The sequence below is a fragment of the Myotis yumanensis genome, unplaced genomic scaffold, assembly GCF_028538775.1.
Source record: "Myotis yumanensis isolate MYYU_CA2020_CCGP unplaced genomic scaffold, mMyoYum1.0.hap1 SCAF_19, whole genome shotgun sequence".
In the NCBI taxonomy this organism is placed as follows: domain Eukaryota; kingdom Metazoa; phylum Chordata; class Mammalia; order Chiroptera; family Vespertilionidae; genus Myotis; species Myotis yumanensis.
Window position 1 is genome coordinate 3,174,862 of NW_027223770.1, and position 16,735 is coordinate 3,191,596.

A 16,735-nucleotide genomic window follows, 5' to 3' on the forward strand; every position below is an offset into this window, starting at 1 on the left:
CCATCTAGTGGGACCATGTGCTCATGTCAGTTCAGAATTCTGTTTCTGAAGCCCTGGAACATGGCCATTGAGTTCTGGGGTCCCCTGTATTGACTGAGCTTCAGGTTCGAGGGCCAGAGAGAGAGGGTAGGAGCCGTTGTCGTCGGGTGAAGTCAGGTTTGACCCGCCGGGAGGAGGCCATGTGCTGATCCTGCCGTGTGGGTGGGGCAGCCCTGCCGGCTGGCTCCAGGCACCTCCCCATGCCTCTCCCACGTGCAGGGGTGCAGGGCGGTCTGACCGCTGCTCCTCCCTGCGGCTCACTCTGGGGCGGTGTCTGTTTGAAGTGAGCCCGTGTCCTTTGGGCTCAGTGCCGCACACCCCACGCTGCAGGAGAGGGTGCCTGATGCGTGCGGCAGGCCAGTCCCGGTCAGGAGACCCTGGGGCCTCAGCCCGTGTATAACTGCGCCACAGGAGGTGCCAGTCCGTGAGCCCGGCAAAGGGGGGACGGTGAGCGGCCACTTCACAGGGAAAAGCGGCAAGAAGTGCTTCATGGAGAGGAAGTGGGAGAAGGCGGTGTGTGCGCAGCTCCTGCCCAGCCACGGCGGGCTTCGTGGATGGCACAGTTCTGGTGTCCGTGTTTGGAAATTTGATGTAAATTGCTTCTAAGTTCATTTACTTCTTGCTGGGAGAACAGAACGTAAGTGCATGGTTATAGCTGCGCCCACAAAAAGCCATGTGCTCTGTGACTGGGCGAGCACAGGCCCTGGGCAGGCCTCCCCCGCAGCCCAGCTCAGGCTCCGTCGCCAGGATCGTCTCAGGAATGGGCTCAGAGCCAGTGAGGCCAGCACGCTCAGTGAGCCCAAAGCTCCTTTAGCCCAGTGCTTGCAGTGCTCCCAGTGAGCCCAGTGCTCCCAGTGAGCCCAGTGCGCCCATTGAGCCCAGTGCGCCCAGTGAGCCCAGTGCACCCAGTGAGCCCAGAGCACCCAGTGCTCCCATTGAGCCCAGTGCGCCCATTGAGCCCAGTGCGCCCAGTGAGCCCAGTGCTCCCATTGAGCCCAGTGCTCCCAGTGAGCCCAGTGTGCCCAGTGAGCCCAGTGCGCCCATTGAGCCCATTGAGCCCAGTGCTCCCATTGAGCCCAGTGCTCCCAGTGAGCCCAGTGCGCCCAGTGAGCCCAGTGCTCCCAGTGAGCCCAGTGCGCCCAGTGAGCCCAGTGCTCCCAGTGAGCCCATTGAGCCCAGTGCGCCCATTGAGCCCAGTGCACAGTGAGCCCAGTGAGCCCAGTGCACCCAGTGAGCCCAGTGCTCCCAGTGAGCCCAGAGCACCCAGTGCTCCCAGTGAGCCCAGTGCGCCCAGTGAGCCCAGTGCGCCCAGTGAGCCCAGTGCGCCCATTGAGCCCATTGAGCCCAGTGCGCCCATTGAGCCCAGTGCGCCCAGTGAGCCCAGTGCGCCCATTGAGCCCAGTGCTCCCAGTGAGCCCAGTGCGCCCATTGAGCCCAGTGCTCCCAGTGAGCCCAGTGCGCCCAGTGAGCCCAGTGCTCCCAGTGAGCCCATTGAGCCCAGTGCGCCCATTGAGCCCAGTGCACAGTGAGCCCAGTGAGCCCAGTGCACCCAGTGAGCCCAGTGCTCCCAGTGAGCCCAGAGCACCCAGTGCTCCCAGTGAGCCCAGTGCGCCCAGTGAGCCCAGTGCGCCCAGTGAGCCCAGTGCGCCCATTGAGCCCATTGAGCCCAGTGCGCCCATTGAGCCCAGTGCGCCCAGTGAGCCCAGTGCGCCCATTGAGCCCAGTGCTCCCAGTGAGCCCAGTGTGCCCAGTGAGCCCAGTGCGCCCATTGAGCCCATTGAGCCCAGTGCTCCCATTGAGCCCAGTGCTCCCAGTGAGCCCAGTGCGCCCAGTGAGCCCAGTGCTCCCAGTGAGCCCAGTGCGCCCATTGAGCCCAGTGCTCCCAGTGAGCCCATTGAGCCCAGTGCGCCCATTGAGCCCAGTGCACAGTGAGCCCAGTGAGCCCAGTGCACCCAGTGAGCCCAGTGCTCCCAGTGAGCCCAGAGCACCCAGTGCTCCCAGTGAGCCCAGTGCGCCCAGTGAGCCCAGTGTGCCCAGTGAGCCCAGTGCGCCCATTGAGCCCATTGAGCCCAGTGCGCCCATTGAGCCCAGTGCGCCCAGTGAGCCCAGTGCGCCCATTGAGCCCAGTGCTCCCAGTGAGCCCAGTGCGCCCATTGAGCCCAGTGCTCCCAGTGAGCCCAGTGCGCCCAGTGAGCCCAGTCGCCCATTGAGCCCAGTGCTCCCAGTAAGCCCAGTGCGCCCATTGAGCCCGGTGCTCCCAGTGAGCCCAGTGCTCCCATTGAGCCCAGTGCGCCCAGTGTGCTCTATTGTGGCAGACGCTCCATCAGGACCAGGCAGCAGCTGTGGTCTTACTGGAGCCTGGGGTCTAGTGATTTGGGGAATAAGGGCTCATTTTTAGGATTCCTGGCTTTTCCTGGAAGAGGACAGCTGCTGCATGTTTCTGGCTCTGCGGGTCCGTCGGTTTCCCACGCAGGCAGCTCTGCTTACTCTGCCGTTACAGCCAAGAAGCAGCCACAGCCAGTATGTGAATGAGTGAATGGGTTCATGACTCTGCAGTTGAGTTTCATATAATTTTCATGAAATGTTATTTTTTTATGTTTTTCCCCCAACCATTAAAAAAGACAAATACTGCCCGGCCAACATGGCTCAGTGGTTGAGCGTCGACCTATGAATCAAGAGGTCATGGTTTGATTCCCAGTCAGGGCACATGCCCGGGTTGCAGGCTCCATCCCCAGTATGGAGCATGCAAGAGGCAGCCAATCAATGACTCTCTCTCACCATTTCTGTCTCTCTCCCTCTCCATTCATCTCTGAAGTAAATAAAAATATGTATTTTTTAAATTAATAAAAGGCAAACACTAAAAAGAAAATTTAAAAAATAAAGAATAGAAACACACAAAAAAGGCAAACACCATCTTAACTCAGTACTGCACAAAACAGGCTGCCCCCGTTTGGCCTGGGCTGGGTTTGGGACCTCCTGACTAGGTGCCTGGGGGAGTTAACAAGTAGCAAGTAATAAAGATTATTTATCAGCTGCATGTTTAACTAGTGTCATGAGGTGTCTGAACACGTGTCCTTTAGTCCTTTATCTTGAGTAAGATGAAGGACAGTGAATTCCACACAACTTCAGTGGAAGCATCTTGAACAACTCAGACCATCTATATTAATAAAAGCCTAGGTGGCCCTCATGTGTGATGTCATCACAAGATGGCCACCACAAGATAGCCACACACACAGTGGAGGCGGAGCTCTATGGCTTCTCCACATGGGTGAGGCCTGGGGAATCCTGCGGCTCCATGCGGTGCGGAGTAGGCTGGTCCCGGGGTCTCCGCCGCCTCATGCAGAGGAGGCAGGTCCTGCCAGAGGAGGCAGGTCACGGCAGGGGAGGGCAGTTGGGGGCGATCAGGCCAGCAGGGGAGCGGTTAGGCGTCAATCAGGCCAACAGGGGAGCGGTTAGGGAACAATCAGACTGGCAGGCAGAAGTGGTTAGGGGCAATCAAGCAGGCAGGCAGGCGAGCGGTTAGGAGCCAGCGGTCCCAGATTGTGAGAGGGATGTCTGACTGCCGGTTTAGGCCCCATCCCACAGGGACATCCCCCGAGGGGTCCCATATTGGAGAGGGTGCAGGCCGGGCTGAGGGACACCACCCCCCCCCCCCCACACACACACACACATGAATTTTGTGCACCGGGCCACTAGTAGTCATACAATCGTCTTGCCTCTGGGCTAGATGGAAGGACTCCACCCTCTCACCCTTCTTGTACCCTCAGCCTCCCCAGCCTTCCTTGGAGGAGAGAATCAGGTCCACTTTGCCCTCCTGGACACCCCCCCACCTTCCTGTTACCTCTCCTTCCTACCACCTCCCCACCACGTGCACTAGGTCCTGAGAGTCTGTGGGTGGGAGAGGAACCGTGTTGCCCTGTCCTAGACACTGAGGCCCAGTGCAGAGGATGCTGGAGGCATGGTCCCCAGGGCACAGCCAGGGGAGAGCAAGGTCAGGCCCTGTCTCACCAGCTGTAGGTGTGTTTTCATCAGATTTGTCATTTCTCATGCCCACTGATGTCAGTTTGCTCTGTGCAAACGTACACTGGGAACTGGTATTTCTAAAATGTGGTGACCCCGTTTCTCTGTCCAGCTGCAGGCTAATGGCCTCCCCCAGTGTGAGAGAGAAGCTGGTCCCTAACAGTTCGCATCCTGTGTCTCCTTAGCAGCCAGCAGAGCAGCCAGCAGAGCAGCCACGAGGATGATGCCAGCAGGTTCCTGAGTCCCCAGATGCAGGAAGAGAGGTAAGGGTGCTGGGAGGGAGGTAAGGGTGCCGGGAGGGAGGTAAGGGTGCCGGCAGGGAGGTAAGGGTGCCGGGAGGGAGGTAAGGGTGCTGGCAGGGAGGTAAGGGTGCCGGCAGGGAGGTAAGGGTGCTGGGAGGGAGGTAAGGGTGCCGGCAGGAAGGTAAGGGTGCTGGGAGGGAGGTAAGGGTGCCGGGAGGGAGGTAAGGGTGCCGGGAGGGAGGTAAGGGTGCCGGGAGGGAGGTAAGGGTTCTGGCAGGGAGGTAAGGGCGCTGGGAGGGAGGTAAGGGCAAGGGAAGGGAGGTAAGGGCACGGAGAGGGGGAGGATGGAGGAAGAGATGAGAGGGATGGGGTGAAACAGTAAGTTTTTTAAGATGCTTCCGCCATGAGCGAGAACTGGGGAAACTGAGTAGTGGGAGATGCCAGGCCTCTGTGCTCAAAGACAGACGCCCCAGGAAGTGAGGGGACACCTTGAAGGGTGAGCCTGGCGGCCTCTGGCTCATGGGGAAGAGTCAGCATGTGGCAGCCAGATGTGTTGGGAAGACGTCGGGTGGCCTTGGACGTGCGGCGCACCTTGAAGGCTGGGCACAGTGCGCCGGCGCGGAAGGGTATCTTGTGGATTGTCGGAGTCAGGGGTTAATGGAGAGCGAGGTCGGTGTACAGGTGCAGTGAGAATTCGGGTGAGGAGGTGAGGTGAGACTTGGTAAACCCTGGGCTGTGAGGACCAGCCAGCGTCGCCACAGGTGGGGCCTGTGAATCAGAGACAGGGCTCTGGTTCTCAAGGTAAATTGTGCGCAAGAAAGGTGAGGAGGTCTCGGCTGGCACACAGGACTCTGCGTGTGTCCAGCTCTGTTTACCATCCTTCCCAAAAAATGGGATGAAAAGTAGAAGCACTTGTACTTCATTGGTTGAACTCACAGCAGACACGCAGCTATGAGGGAATGGAAACACCAAAGCCGGTAGAAGCAAGATTTTGTGTTATTTCAGATAGAACTATGGGTAGAAACAGGGGACTTACTTGTTTAAAGTAGATGTGCTGTTATATACTGCTCATTTATAAATTTACTAGTGGCCAGGTACACGAAATTCATGCACAGGGGTGGGGGGGGGGGGGCGGTCCCTCAGCCCAGCCTGCACCCTCTCCAATCGGGGACATCCCTCTCGAAATCTGGGACTGCTGGCTCCTAACTGCTCACCTGCCTGCCTGCCTGATCTCCCCTAACTGCCTCTGCCTGATCGCCCCTAGCTGCCCTCCCCTGCTGGTCTGATCTCGCCTCCAACTGTCCTCACCTGCCAACCTGATTGCCCCTAACTGCCTCTGCCTCAGCCCCCACCACCATAGCTTTGTCCGGAAGGAAGTCAGATGTCCGGAAGATGGCCAATTGATCTGGTCTAATTAGCATATTACCCTTTTATTAGTATAGATAGATTACATAGGATAGGATTGCTTAAATGGCGGCAGGGGGGTGGGGGAGGCCTTTGTCAGCAGGAGGAGATGCTCTTGGCAGACAAAAATACATAATCCCTATATCTGGACTGATAGGCAGCCATATGCACTATACTGCCAAACTGGTCATTAAAAAATTGAATCACTTTCTTACATCTTACACCAAACAGCTGTTGCCCTTAAAACCCCTCCTCAGCCGCCACCTTGGGTTCTGCCTTTGCAGTTCACCCAGATTAGGTTCAGGTTGGTCAGTTTCTATGCCAGTCAGCATCAAAAAGCTCCACCTCCTAGACAGCCATTGGCTCCTTGCAGTTCACCCAGATTTGGTTCTGATTGGTCAGTTTCTAAGCCAGTCAGTGTCTCCAGGCCTATCTCCGGGCCTGATCAGAGAGGCAGGGCTGCTGGCAAGGCTTGGAGAGAAAGAGAGGCAAGGGCTGATCAACAGCTGCCACGGAGGCTGTGGATCAGACCCTGCTTCCCTCTCCAGGCCTTATCCACAGCCCCCTTGGCAGTCAGTGCTGGGTTGCCGTGGCCACCCAGCACTGACTGCAGGACTGACTTCTGGTGTTCGGTCATCTGTTTGGTCATTTTGGATGTTAGGGACCCTGGCTCTTTATATATATAGACATTTGTTTATTAAGCAGCAGATTATTATGGGGAGCCAACACCGAAGCCAGCAGTTTTTTTTTTTTGTTTGTTTGTTTGTTTTTTAATAATTTTTATTTCTTAAAGTATTACAAAGAGTATTACATATGTCTCCTTTTTTCCCCCCCTTCACATTCCCCCGGCCCCTACCCCCCGCCCCCCCCCGCCCCGTGTCTTGTGTCCATTGGTTAATCTTATACGCATGCATATAAGTCCTTCAGTTGGTCTCTTAATCCCCCCCCCCAACCCTCCCCAGGCTTCCCACTGTAGTTTAACATTCTGTTCAATGTTGCTCTGCTTCTGTATCTACCCCTGTTCATCAGTCCATACTGGTCCCCTTTATTTGTCCCAACCTCACTCGAAGCCAGCAGTTTTGATAGGATTTCATGTGAAAAAGAATTTGTGGCGTTTTATTTATCAGCCAAATATGATACCAATACCAGACGATGATTGAAAGCCTGGGTTTACTGAGGGAGGCCGAGGCAGGGGTTAAAAAGAAACGCCCCCTGTGTCTGTGCCAGTTTGACCGAGTCTGGTAGATCCACTCGGAAATGGAAATGGATAAATTGGAGCCCAGAAAAGTGATGAGGTGAGAACGATGCCATTATGGGATCGGCTGGAGGAAAGGGGTTTACCAGGAAACAGGACAGTTCAGGGTGACTTACTCAGTATCTGGAAGCCTAAGAAATCGAGCCAGTGGGAGAAGAGGCAGCGAGAGGGGTCTCCGCTCAGGATACGGAGAACTCTGCACGGTTAGGGTGGCGCACCCGGTGGACAGCGAGGGAAAGGCTGTCCCCACCACAGAGTCGGAGTGACGGCTCTGTCTTCACAAGGATTCGTCCTGGGCCTGAGGTGGGGCCTGTCACCCGATCTCTTCGGTTTATAACGGTTGTGAGTTCCGCCCTAGTTCTCAGTTGTTTTATGTTCATTACTGACCAAGGTGAACAGTTGAGCTCATCAGTTTAGACAGGCGTTTGGCCGCATGGGGCCCCCAAGGAGCCAGGACTGCGTTCTTGTTAAGACACTTAGCTTCGGTCCAGGCGGTTCCCTCAGGCGGGAGCGCGGCCTGCGCTGTGCTCTCTTTTCAAAGCTCTCTGCATTGCAGCAACCATGCTGTCAGAATCCCAAGAGCCCTGGAGTCCCTGCACCACCCCCTCCTGTCTGTGTGCCACCGCTCCTAAAGGGACCCCCCTCCCTCCATGGCGGTTGTGCCTCCTGGGAGAGTGCTGGGTGGCGCGCTCTCCAGGGCACTGCGCTGCGAGCACTGGCGCTGGCTCATTAGGGAGCCGCCTGCTGTCCCCTTGTCCCCCAATGGGGGGCGTGGTGGAGACATCCTGGACTAGCTCCTTCTCTGCCCACTCCTCTCTTACAGAGGTCTCCCGTCCAAAGCCTCTGCCAAGAAAACCCCCAGGTGTCGCCCCCATCACTCCCCCTCCCTGGACGCTGTCTGCTGAGCAGTGGATGCTGTTTGCTCACCTGCATCGCAAAGGGTTGCTCCCCCGGGGTTCCCGTGTGCCCTCCCTCCAGCTCTGGCTGCTGGGGCACCTTGGCCTTTCCCAGCGAAGCCTTTTCCTCCGCTCAGCCTGTGGGCTCTCGGAGAGAACAAGTCCCCAGAGCACCCTTAACCACCAGCATCCGCTCCACACAGCTGCCCCCTGACCCTGTCGTCTCTAACATGTTCACACCCAATTCCTAGCCGCATGCTCGGGCGGCTCAGATGCTGGTCTGTGATGTCCTGGCTGAGCGAGTGTGAAACCCGAGCTGGGGAGATTTCAGCCTCGGGTGTGTGTGTGTGTATATGCGCGTGTGCGTGCATGTGTGTGCGTGTGTGTGTGTGTCTGGCTCAGGCTCTTTGCTCTGAGCCTCACTGAAGGGCACTGTGCCCTGCTGGGTCCAGGCATTTCCTGTATCAGCTCATTTACCCTTTGGCACGCCCGTGGGTGGCAGTAGAGCAGGTGATGTCGTCGTGGAGTGAAATGGTCAAGTCTATAGTAGATAACAGGGACCCTCTTCAGTGACTGCTCCTGATTCTCCAAACCGTGGGGTCAGTTACAAGATGAAGGATAGTGTCACAGATCAGGCAAACAAAATTATTGATTTTTTTTCTTTTAAAAATCAAAATTTTAATCCTTCGGTGTGAGATGAACTGTAGCATTGATTTTTCTTCTTCCTGTACGAGGGTCAGTTGGATAGAATATTTAGAGACGAAATCGCTGTCCTGCAGTAACCTAAGAATGTCCACATGACAGCAGAGGGGGGCCGTCTCCACGAGGCGTCCGAACTGAAGGCTTCTGGGAACTGTTCCTCATCCACACCAGTTTCTGTCCCGAAGGAAAAGCCTGAGGAATGGTGATGGGGCGGAGGGGAGGTGTGCAGGGAGGTAGGCGCTTCCCGCGCAGGTGTGCATCCCGGAAAAGGGCTGATTTTAGGAAAATAATCAATTTATGGGATTGTGGGGTTTGTCTCAGCGAAAGGAATAACCCCCCGGGTTTCCAGTAGAAAGCAAAATGGATCTAACTTCGTAAGCAGTGTGTACGTGTGTAATGGAACATGGGACAGTGACCCTTTTTATCCTTCTCGGTAGGGTCTGGGGTACACGTGAAAGACATCGGTTCCCAGAGTAGTCCGACCTGGGCCAATTATCAGGGTTTCTCAAGGTGCCAGGTTTTTATTTCGCCCGCTGGCTGGAACTTGCAGACAAAGCCGGGACTGCAGGAAGGGGGCTGCTTTCCCGGGGCGGTTATGTAACAGCTAGAGGCCTGGTGCACGAAATTTGTGCCTGGTAGGGTCCCTAGGCCTGGCCAGCAATCAGGGCCGATCTGGGCCTTCCTTCGTGCGGCGCTGCTATTGGTTCCTTGTCTGTAGAAGGCCTCCGTGTAAACAGTAAGTGAGAGAGCGCGTGCAGTGCCTGGTGCTCAGTGCTGGGTGGCCGCTGGCCCTCGGGGGGTTGGGCTCTCATGAGATTTGCTCTCAGTCTCAGCCGATCTCCACCCTCTGTGATTGAAGAAGCAGAGACAGAAAGAATGTAGAGAATACTGAGCGCCTGCACAGGTCGGATACAGAAACTCAGGAGAGAGAGGTCAGGCGTGACCTTCTCCTCGGGAGCCTTGCGGTGAGGCCTGCGTTTAAGCAAGTAGAATGCAATGTAATGGTTGACATGCGGCATCAATAAAACTAAGGGGTTTGTTTCTAATGTACCTAACCCTGTGCAGTGGATCTTGAATACACTTTTTTTCCCCTCTCCTTTTTTTTTTTTAGAGAGAGAGAGAGAAACATCTATGTGAAAGAGAAACATTGATTGATTGCTCTCTTATGCACCCTGTCAGGGATCGAACCCACAACCAGGGTATATGCCCTGACCAGGCAGCAAACCCGCAATCTTTTGGTGTAAGGGATGACACTCTAACTAACTGAGCCACCTGGCCAGGGCTTGCATAGACTTTTTTTTTTTTTTTTTTTTTGTATGCGTCTGCCTTTGTATTTTCTTGAAAAGAATATATTTAAGGTAATTTTTAATGTTAAATGTCCTGGGGCTTATCAGTACTTAAAAATAACAATTCTTCTTGCTTTCAGCATCTGGAATAGTAGAATTATTTCTGGTCCCTTTTAAATATAACCCTCTCAACAACCCTATCAAATAGATGCTATTGTTATCTTCAGATTAGAATCTAGGAAACAGGCTCATCAGAGTTAAGAAAGTTGCCCAACTTTTTGTGTGTGTGCGCAGGGACTTTGCATAGTACGGGGAATTCCCTGATTCTTGAATATTTAGCAGAGTTTTGTTTTGTTTTTAAATATATTTTTATTGATTTCAGAGAGGAAGGGAGAGAGAGAGATAGAAACATCAATGATGTTTCTGCACGCTCCCTACTGGGGACCGAACCCGCAACCCGGACATGTGCCCTTGACCGGAATCAAACCTGGGACCCTTCAGTCCACAGGCCAACGCTCTATCCACTGAACTAAACCGGCCAGGCCTAGCAGAGTTTTTAGTAAACCTTTAGGATAGGAAGTATCTTCCTAGATGTAAGGCAGAGAAATAATAAGGTGGTTGATATATTTAACCATATCAGGAGAAAACTGTAGTTTCATTACATTGTTTCTTACATACTCTTTGCTCATTTGTTAGAATGGTGTATATTACATTGTTAATGAAAAAATTAATAAAAATTTAATTACAATAATAAAAAGAAATTTTCCCAAGAAAAGTTCAGACGCTCTGCCTGGGGCGAGGTGGGGAGGAGGGGGGGTGTCCAGGAGGCCTGGGGGGAGGGAGATGTGGGGGGGGGAAGGGGGCGCCCAGCGGAGAGCCTTCCCCGGAGCAGCATCGCCAGGCCAGGCGAGGGAAGCAGCTGCGGAGCATGGCCGCTGGGAGAGCCAGGGCTCAGGAACCAGCACTTGGGAGTTGCTGCCCCTCGCGTCCCAGGAGGGGTAGCTGGCAAGTGGCCAGAGCAGGTGCCCCATCGTGTCCCATCCGCCATGACAGCGGCTTCCTTACGGACCAGGGAGCCTGTGAGGCATTCTGAGGAAGGGGGTGCCCAGGGAGACTTGTGAGGAAAATCGCTTTGGTCCACGTGTGGAAGGCGAATTTCAGGGCAAACACCAGAGCAGAGGTGAGGAAGGAAACTGGCCATCGTCACCCCGCGCCCCCACATGCAACAGGTCTTCCTTGAGCGCGTGCCTTGCAGGCCTTGGGGGTACAGCTGTGACCCATATAACCCTTGCCTCTCCGTTCACGTGCTTATTTTCTAGTGAGAGGAGAGAGATCATAAGCACATCAGTAAGAAAGCGTCAAGTGATAATAAGTGCTACCGAGAAAGGAAATGATGATCCCACGGAGTGGGTGTTTGAGACTGCCGTAAGCTGCTGGGAGGGGCTGGCTAGCTGGGGTGACATTTAAGTTGAGACCAGATGGGCAAATTCCCGAGTCATGGTAGTAAGGACAAAAAAGGCAGGACCAGTTGAAGAGGATTATTAAATAGGGTGAACAAGATGTGCATCTGGGCTGAGGAAGGTGTTTAGTGTAAACCTAAGGTTTCTAGTTTGGGCAGCAAGTAAAAGGCAGCAGGGTCTCGACCTTCAGTGCCTGTCTGGGTTGTGATTGTGCTGCCACTGCATGCTCTGTGATCTTGGGCAAGTCACTTCACCTTTGTGCCTCCCTCTCCTCATCTACAAAATGGGTATAAATATAGCTCATACCTCATAGAGGTGTTGAGAACTGAGTGTGTGTACGATGACTAGAAGAGCATAGCACCTGGCATATGGCTAATATCTTATATGTTCTGCTGCTGCTGCTTCTCCTTCTTATTATTGTTTATTAAAATATTGGATAAAGGGGGAGGAATTTGAAGGACAGGAGTGATGGTGAGTTTAACTTAGACATGTAAAGGCTACCCATAGAGCACGTAAGTAGGGAGATAACACTAGTGTGGGGGCTAAAACAAAATTAATGCATTTTTCTCCCATCTTTTCACTTCTGGCCAGGCTAACAAATTAACAGAGACAGATTAAGAGGGGAAAATCAAATTTTAATATATGAGCATGGAGGACCCACATATGCATGAAAATTCCAAAGACAGCAAGGCAACACGGGGTACATATGACATTTTGGACAAAGGAGAAAAGGGGGACCAGGTGTTAGACTGCAGAAGGGAGAAGGGGTGGCTGAGAGGGAAGGTGAGGAAGAGCAGCACCACAGGCAGGGAAATCCTGGCGAGGCAGCTCCGCCACCGGGGCCCAGGGGCACCCGGCTCACAGGCCCCGCAGGAAGCCCTCCTACTGAGCACACACCCGTCAGGTTCCGCGGAGGGAACACCCTGAGATTTCCTTTCTGACGCTGGTATTTTTATTTTAATCTCGGGTAGAAAAGGGCGGGGAGGGCCAACGGTTCTTCATGGGTCTTATTTTTACTGGCAGACAATAAACGTCTCAGAAGGCCCCTCTGTGTGGCTGGACTTTGGTTCCCTGCACTAAGCAGTGGGCTGGGCCTTTGAAGCTCAGGAGACAGGTCTGAAACGACTTATTTGGACATGAGGCTGCAGCTAAGGCGATAGCCTTCGGGTCAGCAAAGTTCAAGTGGAGGCGGAGGAAGGGGGAAGGAGGAATTCACACTAGCCTGAAGCCAAGGAAGCTAGGAGACCGAAATATCCAGGAGATGTTCAGAAAGAAGAGGCAAAAAGAAGGTAGGGATAGGTAAGATGAGGACTAAAAAGGACCTTCTGCAGTGGCACTTAGGTCGTTGGTGACTGGAGAGCAGATGTAGACGTTTATGCGGAGGAAGAGGAGACTGGGAAGGAGAGAAATAGAGATGCTTCGGGGAGAAGGCGGAGGTGATGGGAGAAGTCACGCAGCACTCCGGAAGTAGGAATGTGCGGGTCAAGGGTGAGAATTCCATAGAGGATGTCATTTATGTATTCACTCAACAAACCATTGATTATACATGACGCACTCGTGGAGCTTTCAGTTTGTTGGGGTGACAGCAAAGTATATGACAGAGAAAACACGGACTTGGATACGCGCACTGAAGAAAGGGAACATGTTCCATGAGAAATGGAACAGGACAGGCGCGGGCGGGGTGCGGTGGTAATGGCTGAGCTAAGACGCGAGGATGAGTCTGAGGTGAGAAGGAAGCAGTGAGATGCGATAAAATGAGATAAGACGGGCAGGAGCCTGTGGCCATGACAAGGACTCGAGTCTTTAAGACCATCCAGAAGCCAGTGCGAGTCTTTAGGAGGGGAGGCGGCAGTGCCACTGGCAGGGGAGAGGGCCCAGAGCGGGCCAGCCTCGGGCCGGCAGGTCCTGTGTGTGTTCTTGACTTCATGCGGGAAAGATTTCACAAAACAAGTCCAGGTGGTTCTGAGAGCGTGTCTGTTAGAGCCGGGGACAGAGAAACGAAGGGAGGGCTGAGGGTAGAAGCCGCAGGGAGAGCCCGGGCGGGGCTGCTTGGCCCTAGAAATGGCAGGAAAGCAGTGAGCCACGCTGGGCTGCATGGGCTCACTGAGAAGTCCCAGTCCCAGTGACAGACGCGAGCCAAGGTGGGGCTGCTCTTAGCTCACTGGAGACAGGCAGGGGCGAGCCTGGGAAGAGCTGCTGCTGCTCCCCTGGTTGCAAGTCTCACCGGGCCCCTGGAGCTGCGGAGAAAGAGCAGAGATACAGGCTGGGGGTGGGGGGGGGGGGGGGGGGGCGGGTGCGGGCGCAGCAACAGGCATGGACATGCTCCAGAGGGAGCCCTGGGGCTTTCTATCTGTTTTCTAGAGTCAGGGCCTTTAGGGGCGGTCCCAGGGGAGGGTCTCAGTAGGATATGCATCAGCTTCCCAGGTGAGTCCTCTCAGGTCGTGGTTTCCACTGATTGGTCAGTGCTAGGGGAGGGGTCATTGGTCATCGCATTTGGCCCTGATGTCAGCCATGGCATCGCCTCATCTGGTTTTTCTGCTTTTCTGGGCCTGGAGCTGAAACACAGCTGAGGCCTAAATGTCATCTCTGGTTCCATCAGAACTCTGTCTCCAGGGCCAGCAGACCTGAGGCTTTGTTCCTGAGGTGATTTGATGCAGATCAGAACCTCATTGCCCTGAGGGCCCAGTGCTTGGGGCGTGGTCCTGCGAGGGCTTTAATGGGCTCAGATGAGGCTGTTCTCCCGGCCCCTCTTCCTCCTCTAAGGGGCCATGAAACCACATGATAGTGATCTGCCGGGGAGGAAAGGCCAGGGGAGGGTCCCACCGCGAGCCAGCGGTATGAAGGGGCTGGGGCTCTAAACCACACGACAGGGATGTGCTGCGGGAGGGTGGGTCACCCCGTGAGGTCCTTGTTTTCCCAGTTGGCTCATTGCTGGGCCCCCCGGGACTTTCCGCCCTGGGGACCTGTGCCTGGCCCCGCGCCCTCGTTCTGCGGTCTAACTGCCCCCCACCCCCCACAGAGGCTGGGCCACGTTGGCGGGTTGGTTCTGCCAGGTCTAACTGCCCCCCACCCCCCGCAGAGGCTGGGCCAGGTTGGCGGGTTGGCAGTGTGTGAGAGGACAGGCAGCCCTGCGGGAGGCAGAGATCCGCCGGGCATTCGGAGGCTATTGCAGTGGCCCAAGCAAAGGGTGTTGGTAGCTTGGAGTTGGAGTGGTGGTCACGGAAAAGGAAAAGTAGATGAATTGAAGCTATACTTAGGGGATAAAATATCCACCAGTCGGTGGTGGCTTGGAGGTCATCAGAGTTAGTCCTGAGATTCCAACTTGCTCAGCTGGGTGGCGCCCTGTTGGAAGGTGAGGGAGCGAGGTGTGCGGGTGAGGCAAGGGGAGGTGGATACAAGTCACGGGGAAAGGACTCCCATGGGGCAGGAGTGACGGGGCGGCTGCAGCGAGTCCCGGGGCCGTGTAGGGGGGTGAGGAGGGTGGTAGCAGGGGGTCTGCTTTGTCTGTGTGACGGGAAATAAGGTCATCTCCTTAGACCGAGGGAGCGATGGGAGAACTATGAGGTCTGGGTGTTTTTAATGTGGGGATTTCTTGTATCGCCTTTTCTGGGCCTCACGTAAGTCCTCCTGGGACGCCCCTCACTTCTTCTGATCGGGACGGGGAGGTGAGCTGCATCGTGCCCAGGTGACAGTGTGGTAGGGGCTGTGCTGGGACGGGAGGTGGGCTGTGTTGGGCCCAGGTGACAGTGTGGTAGGGGCTGTGCTGGGACGGGAGGTGGGCTGTGTCGGGCCCAGGTGACAGTGTGGTAGGGGCTGTGCTGGGACGGGAGGTGAGCTGTGTTGGGCCGGGTGACAGTGTGGTAGGGGCTGTGCTGGGACGGGAGGTGGGCTGTGTCGGGCCCAGGTGACAGTGTGGTAGGGGCTGTGCTGGGACAGGGAGGTAAGCTGTGTTGGGCCAGGTGACAGTGTGGTAGGGGCTGTGCTGGGAGGGAGGTGAGCTGTGTTGGGCTGGGTGACAGTGTGGTAGGGGCTGTGCTGGGACGGGAGGTGGGCTGTGTTGGGCCGGGTGACAGTGTGGTAGGGGCTGTGCTGGGACGGGAGGTGAGCTGTGTTGGGCCGGGTGACAGTGTGGTAGGGGCTGTGCTGGGACGGGAGGTGGGCTGTGTCGGGCCCAGGTGACAGTGTGGTAGGGGCTGTGCTGGGACAGGGAGGTAAGCTGTGTTGGGCCAGGTGACAGTGTGGTAGGGGCTGTGCTGGGAGGGAGGTGAGCTGTGTTGGGCTGGGTGACAGTGTGGTAGGGGCTGTGCTGGGACGGGAGGTGGGCTGTGTCAGGCTGGGTGACAGGTGTGGTAGGGGCTGTGCTGGGACGGGAGGTGGGCTGTGTCAGGCTGGGTGACAGGTGTGGTAGGGGCTGTGCTGGGACGGGAGGTGAGCTGTGTCAGGCTGGGTGACAGGTGTGGTAGGGGCTGTGCTGGGACCGGAGGTGAGCTGCGTTGGCCCAGGTGACAGGGTAGAGCCCCCTGCGGTCAGTCCCGCCAGCACTGGCTCTCTGGTGCCCGGTTTGGTTTACTTCTCTTTCTCCCCTCTGGCCCATGCGCCCTGGAGGATAGAAACGGCGTCTGCTTTGCTGGTGCAGAGTAAGGGCTCTCCGATGTGTGTGGGATTCACGATGAGCAAATGGAGAAAGGAAGTAAGGCTCGGGCCCCAGGCAGCCTCTGGGCCGAAGCTGGGCCAGGGTGCAGGCGCGCCGCTCCCAGCGCAGGTCCTGCCATCACCTTCCCAGCAGATGGAGAGGTCTTTTCATTTCCGCTGATTCCAGCCCAGAACTTGTCCCAAAATAGCACATTTCCAGGGCACTCCAGCTCCATCCACCTGCTTGGCCCCTGAAATCCCCACGGTCCCCTGGACACCAGGTGATCGCCTATCAGCTCCCTCCCCACGAGGAAGGAGCCCAGCAGCGACCTGGGGAGCGGCGCCCGCCAGCCCCCCTTCCTGCACCAGCTGACATCACCCGCAGGTGCAGCTCCGTCCTCCCTCCGTCTGAGGACAAAGGAGAGGAGGAAACTCACCAAGTGCCCGGTGCTGCCAGATGTGGGCCTAGCGGAGGGCTCTGTTCGGGGCCGTGGCTCGGGCTGAGGGCAGAGGGGGACCCGGGTGACACAGCCTCGGGCCGCCCGCCTCCCGGGCCCTCCACCTGCCGGTTTGTGTCGCACGCAGCAGGGTGGACGCCGAAGGGGCAGCCCAGGCAGCAGGTCCCGGCGCTCCGGGGTGGTCCCTGCCGTCGAGGCCCCAGGGCCATGCGGTGGGCCCTGCGCTGAGCCAGCATGGTGCGCAGCCTGCGCCCGGAGCCTGTCTCCTGCAGCTCGGCCGTGCGGCAGGCCTGCCTCTGCCGCGTCTCTTCCCTGAGGAGGAGGCTGTTCTTTCTCCGAGC

General features: G+C 56.2%; 1 protein-coding gene across 4 annotated transcripts in view; it reads left to right on the plus strand.

Moving 5' to 3' along the window:
• The window catches only part of GRAMD1B (GRAM domain containing 1B), a 166,263-nt gene that overhangs the window by 26,196 nt on the left and 123,332 nt on the right, over positions 1-16,735 (plus strand). For all 4 annotated transcript variants that reach the window (XM_070400026.1, XM_070400029.1, XM_070400028.1 and 1 more), the window contains exon 2: positions 4,245-4,322. In XM_070400026.1, coding sequence (XP_070256127.1) covers positions 4,245-4,322 — 78 coding nt within the window. The remainder of the gene's footprint in view (positions 1-4,244; positions 4,323-16,735) is intronic.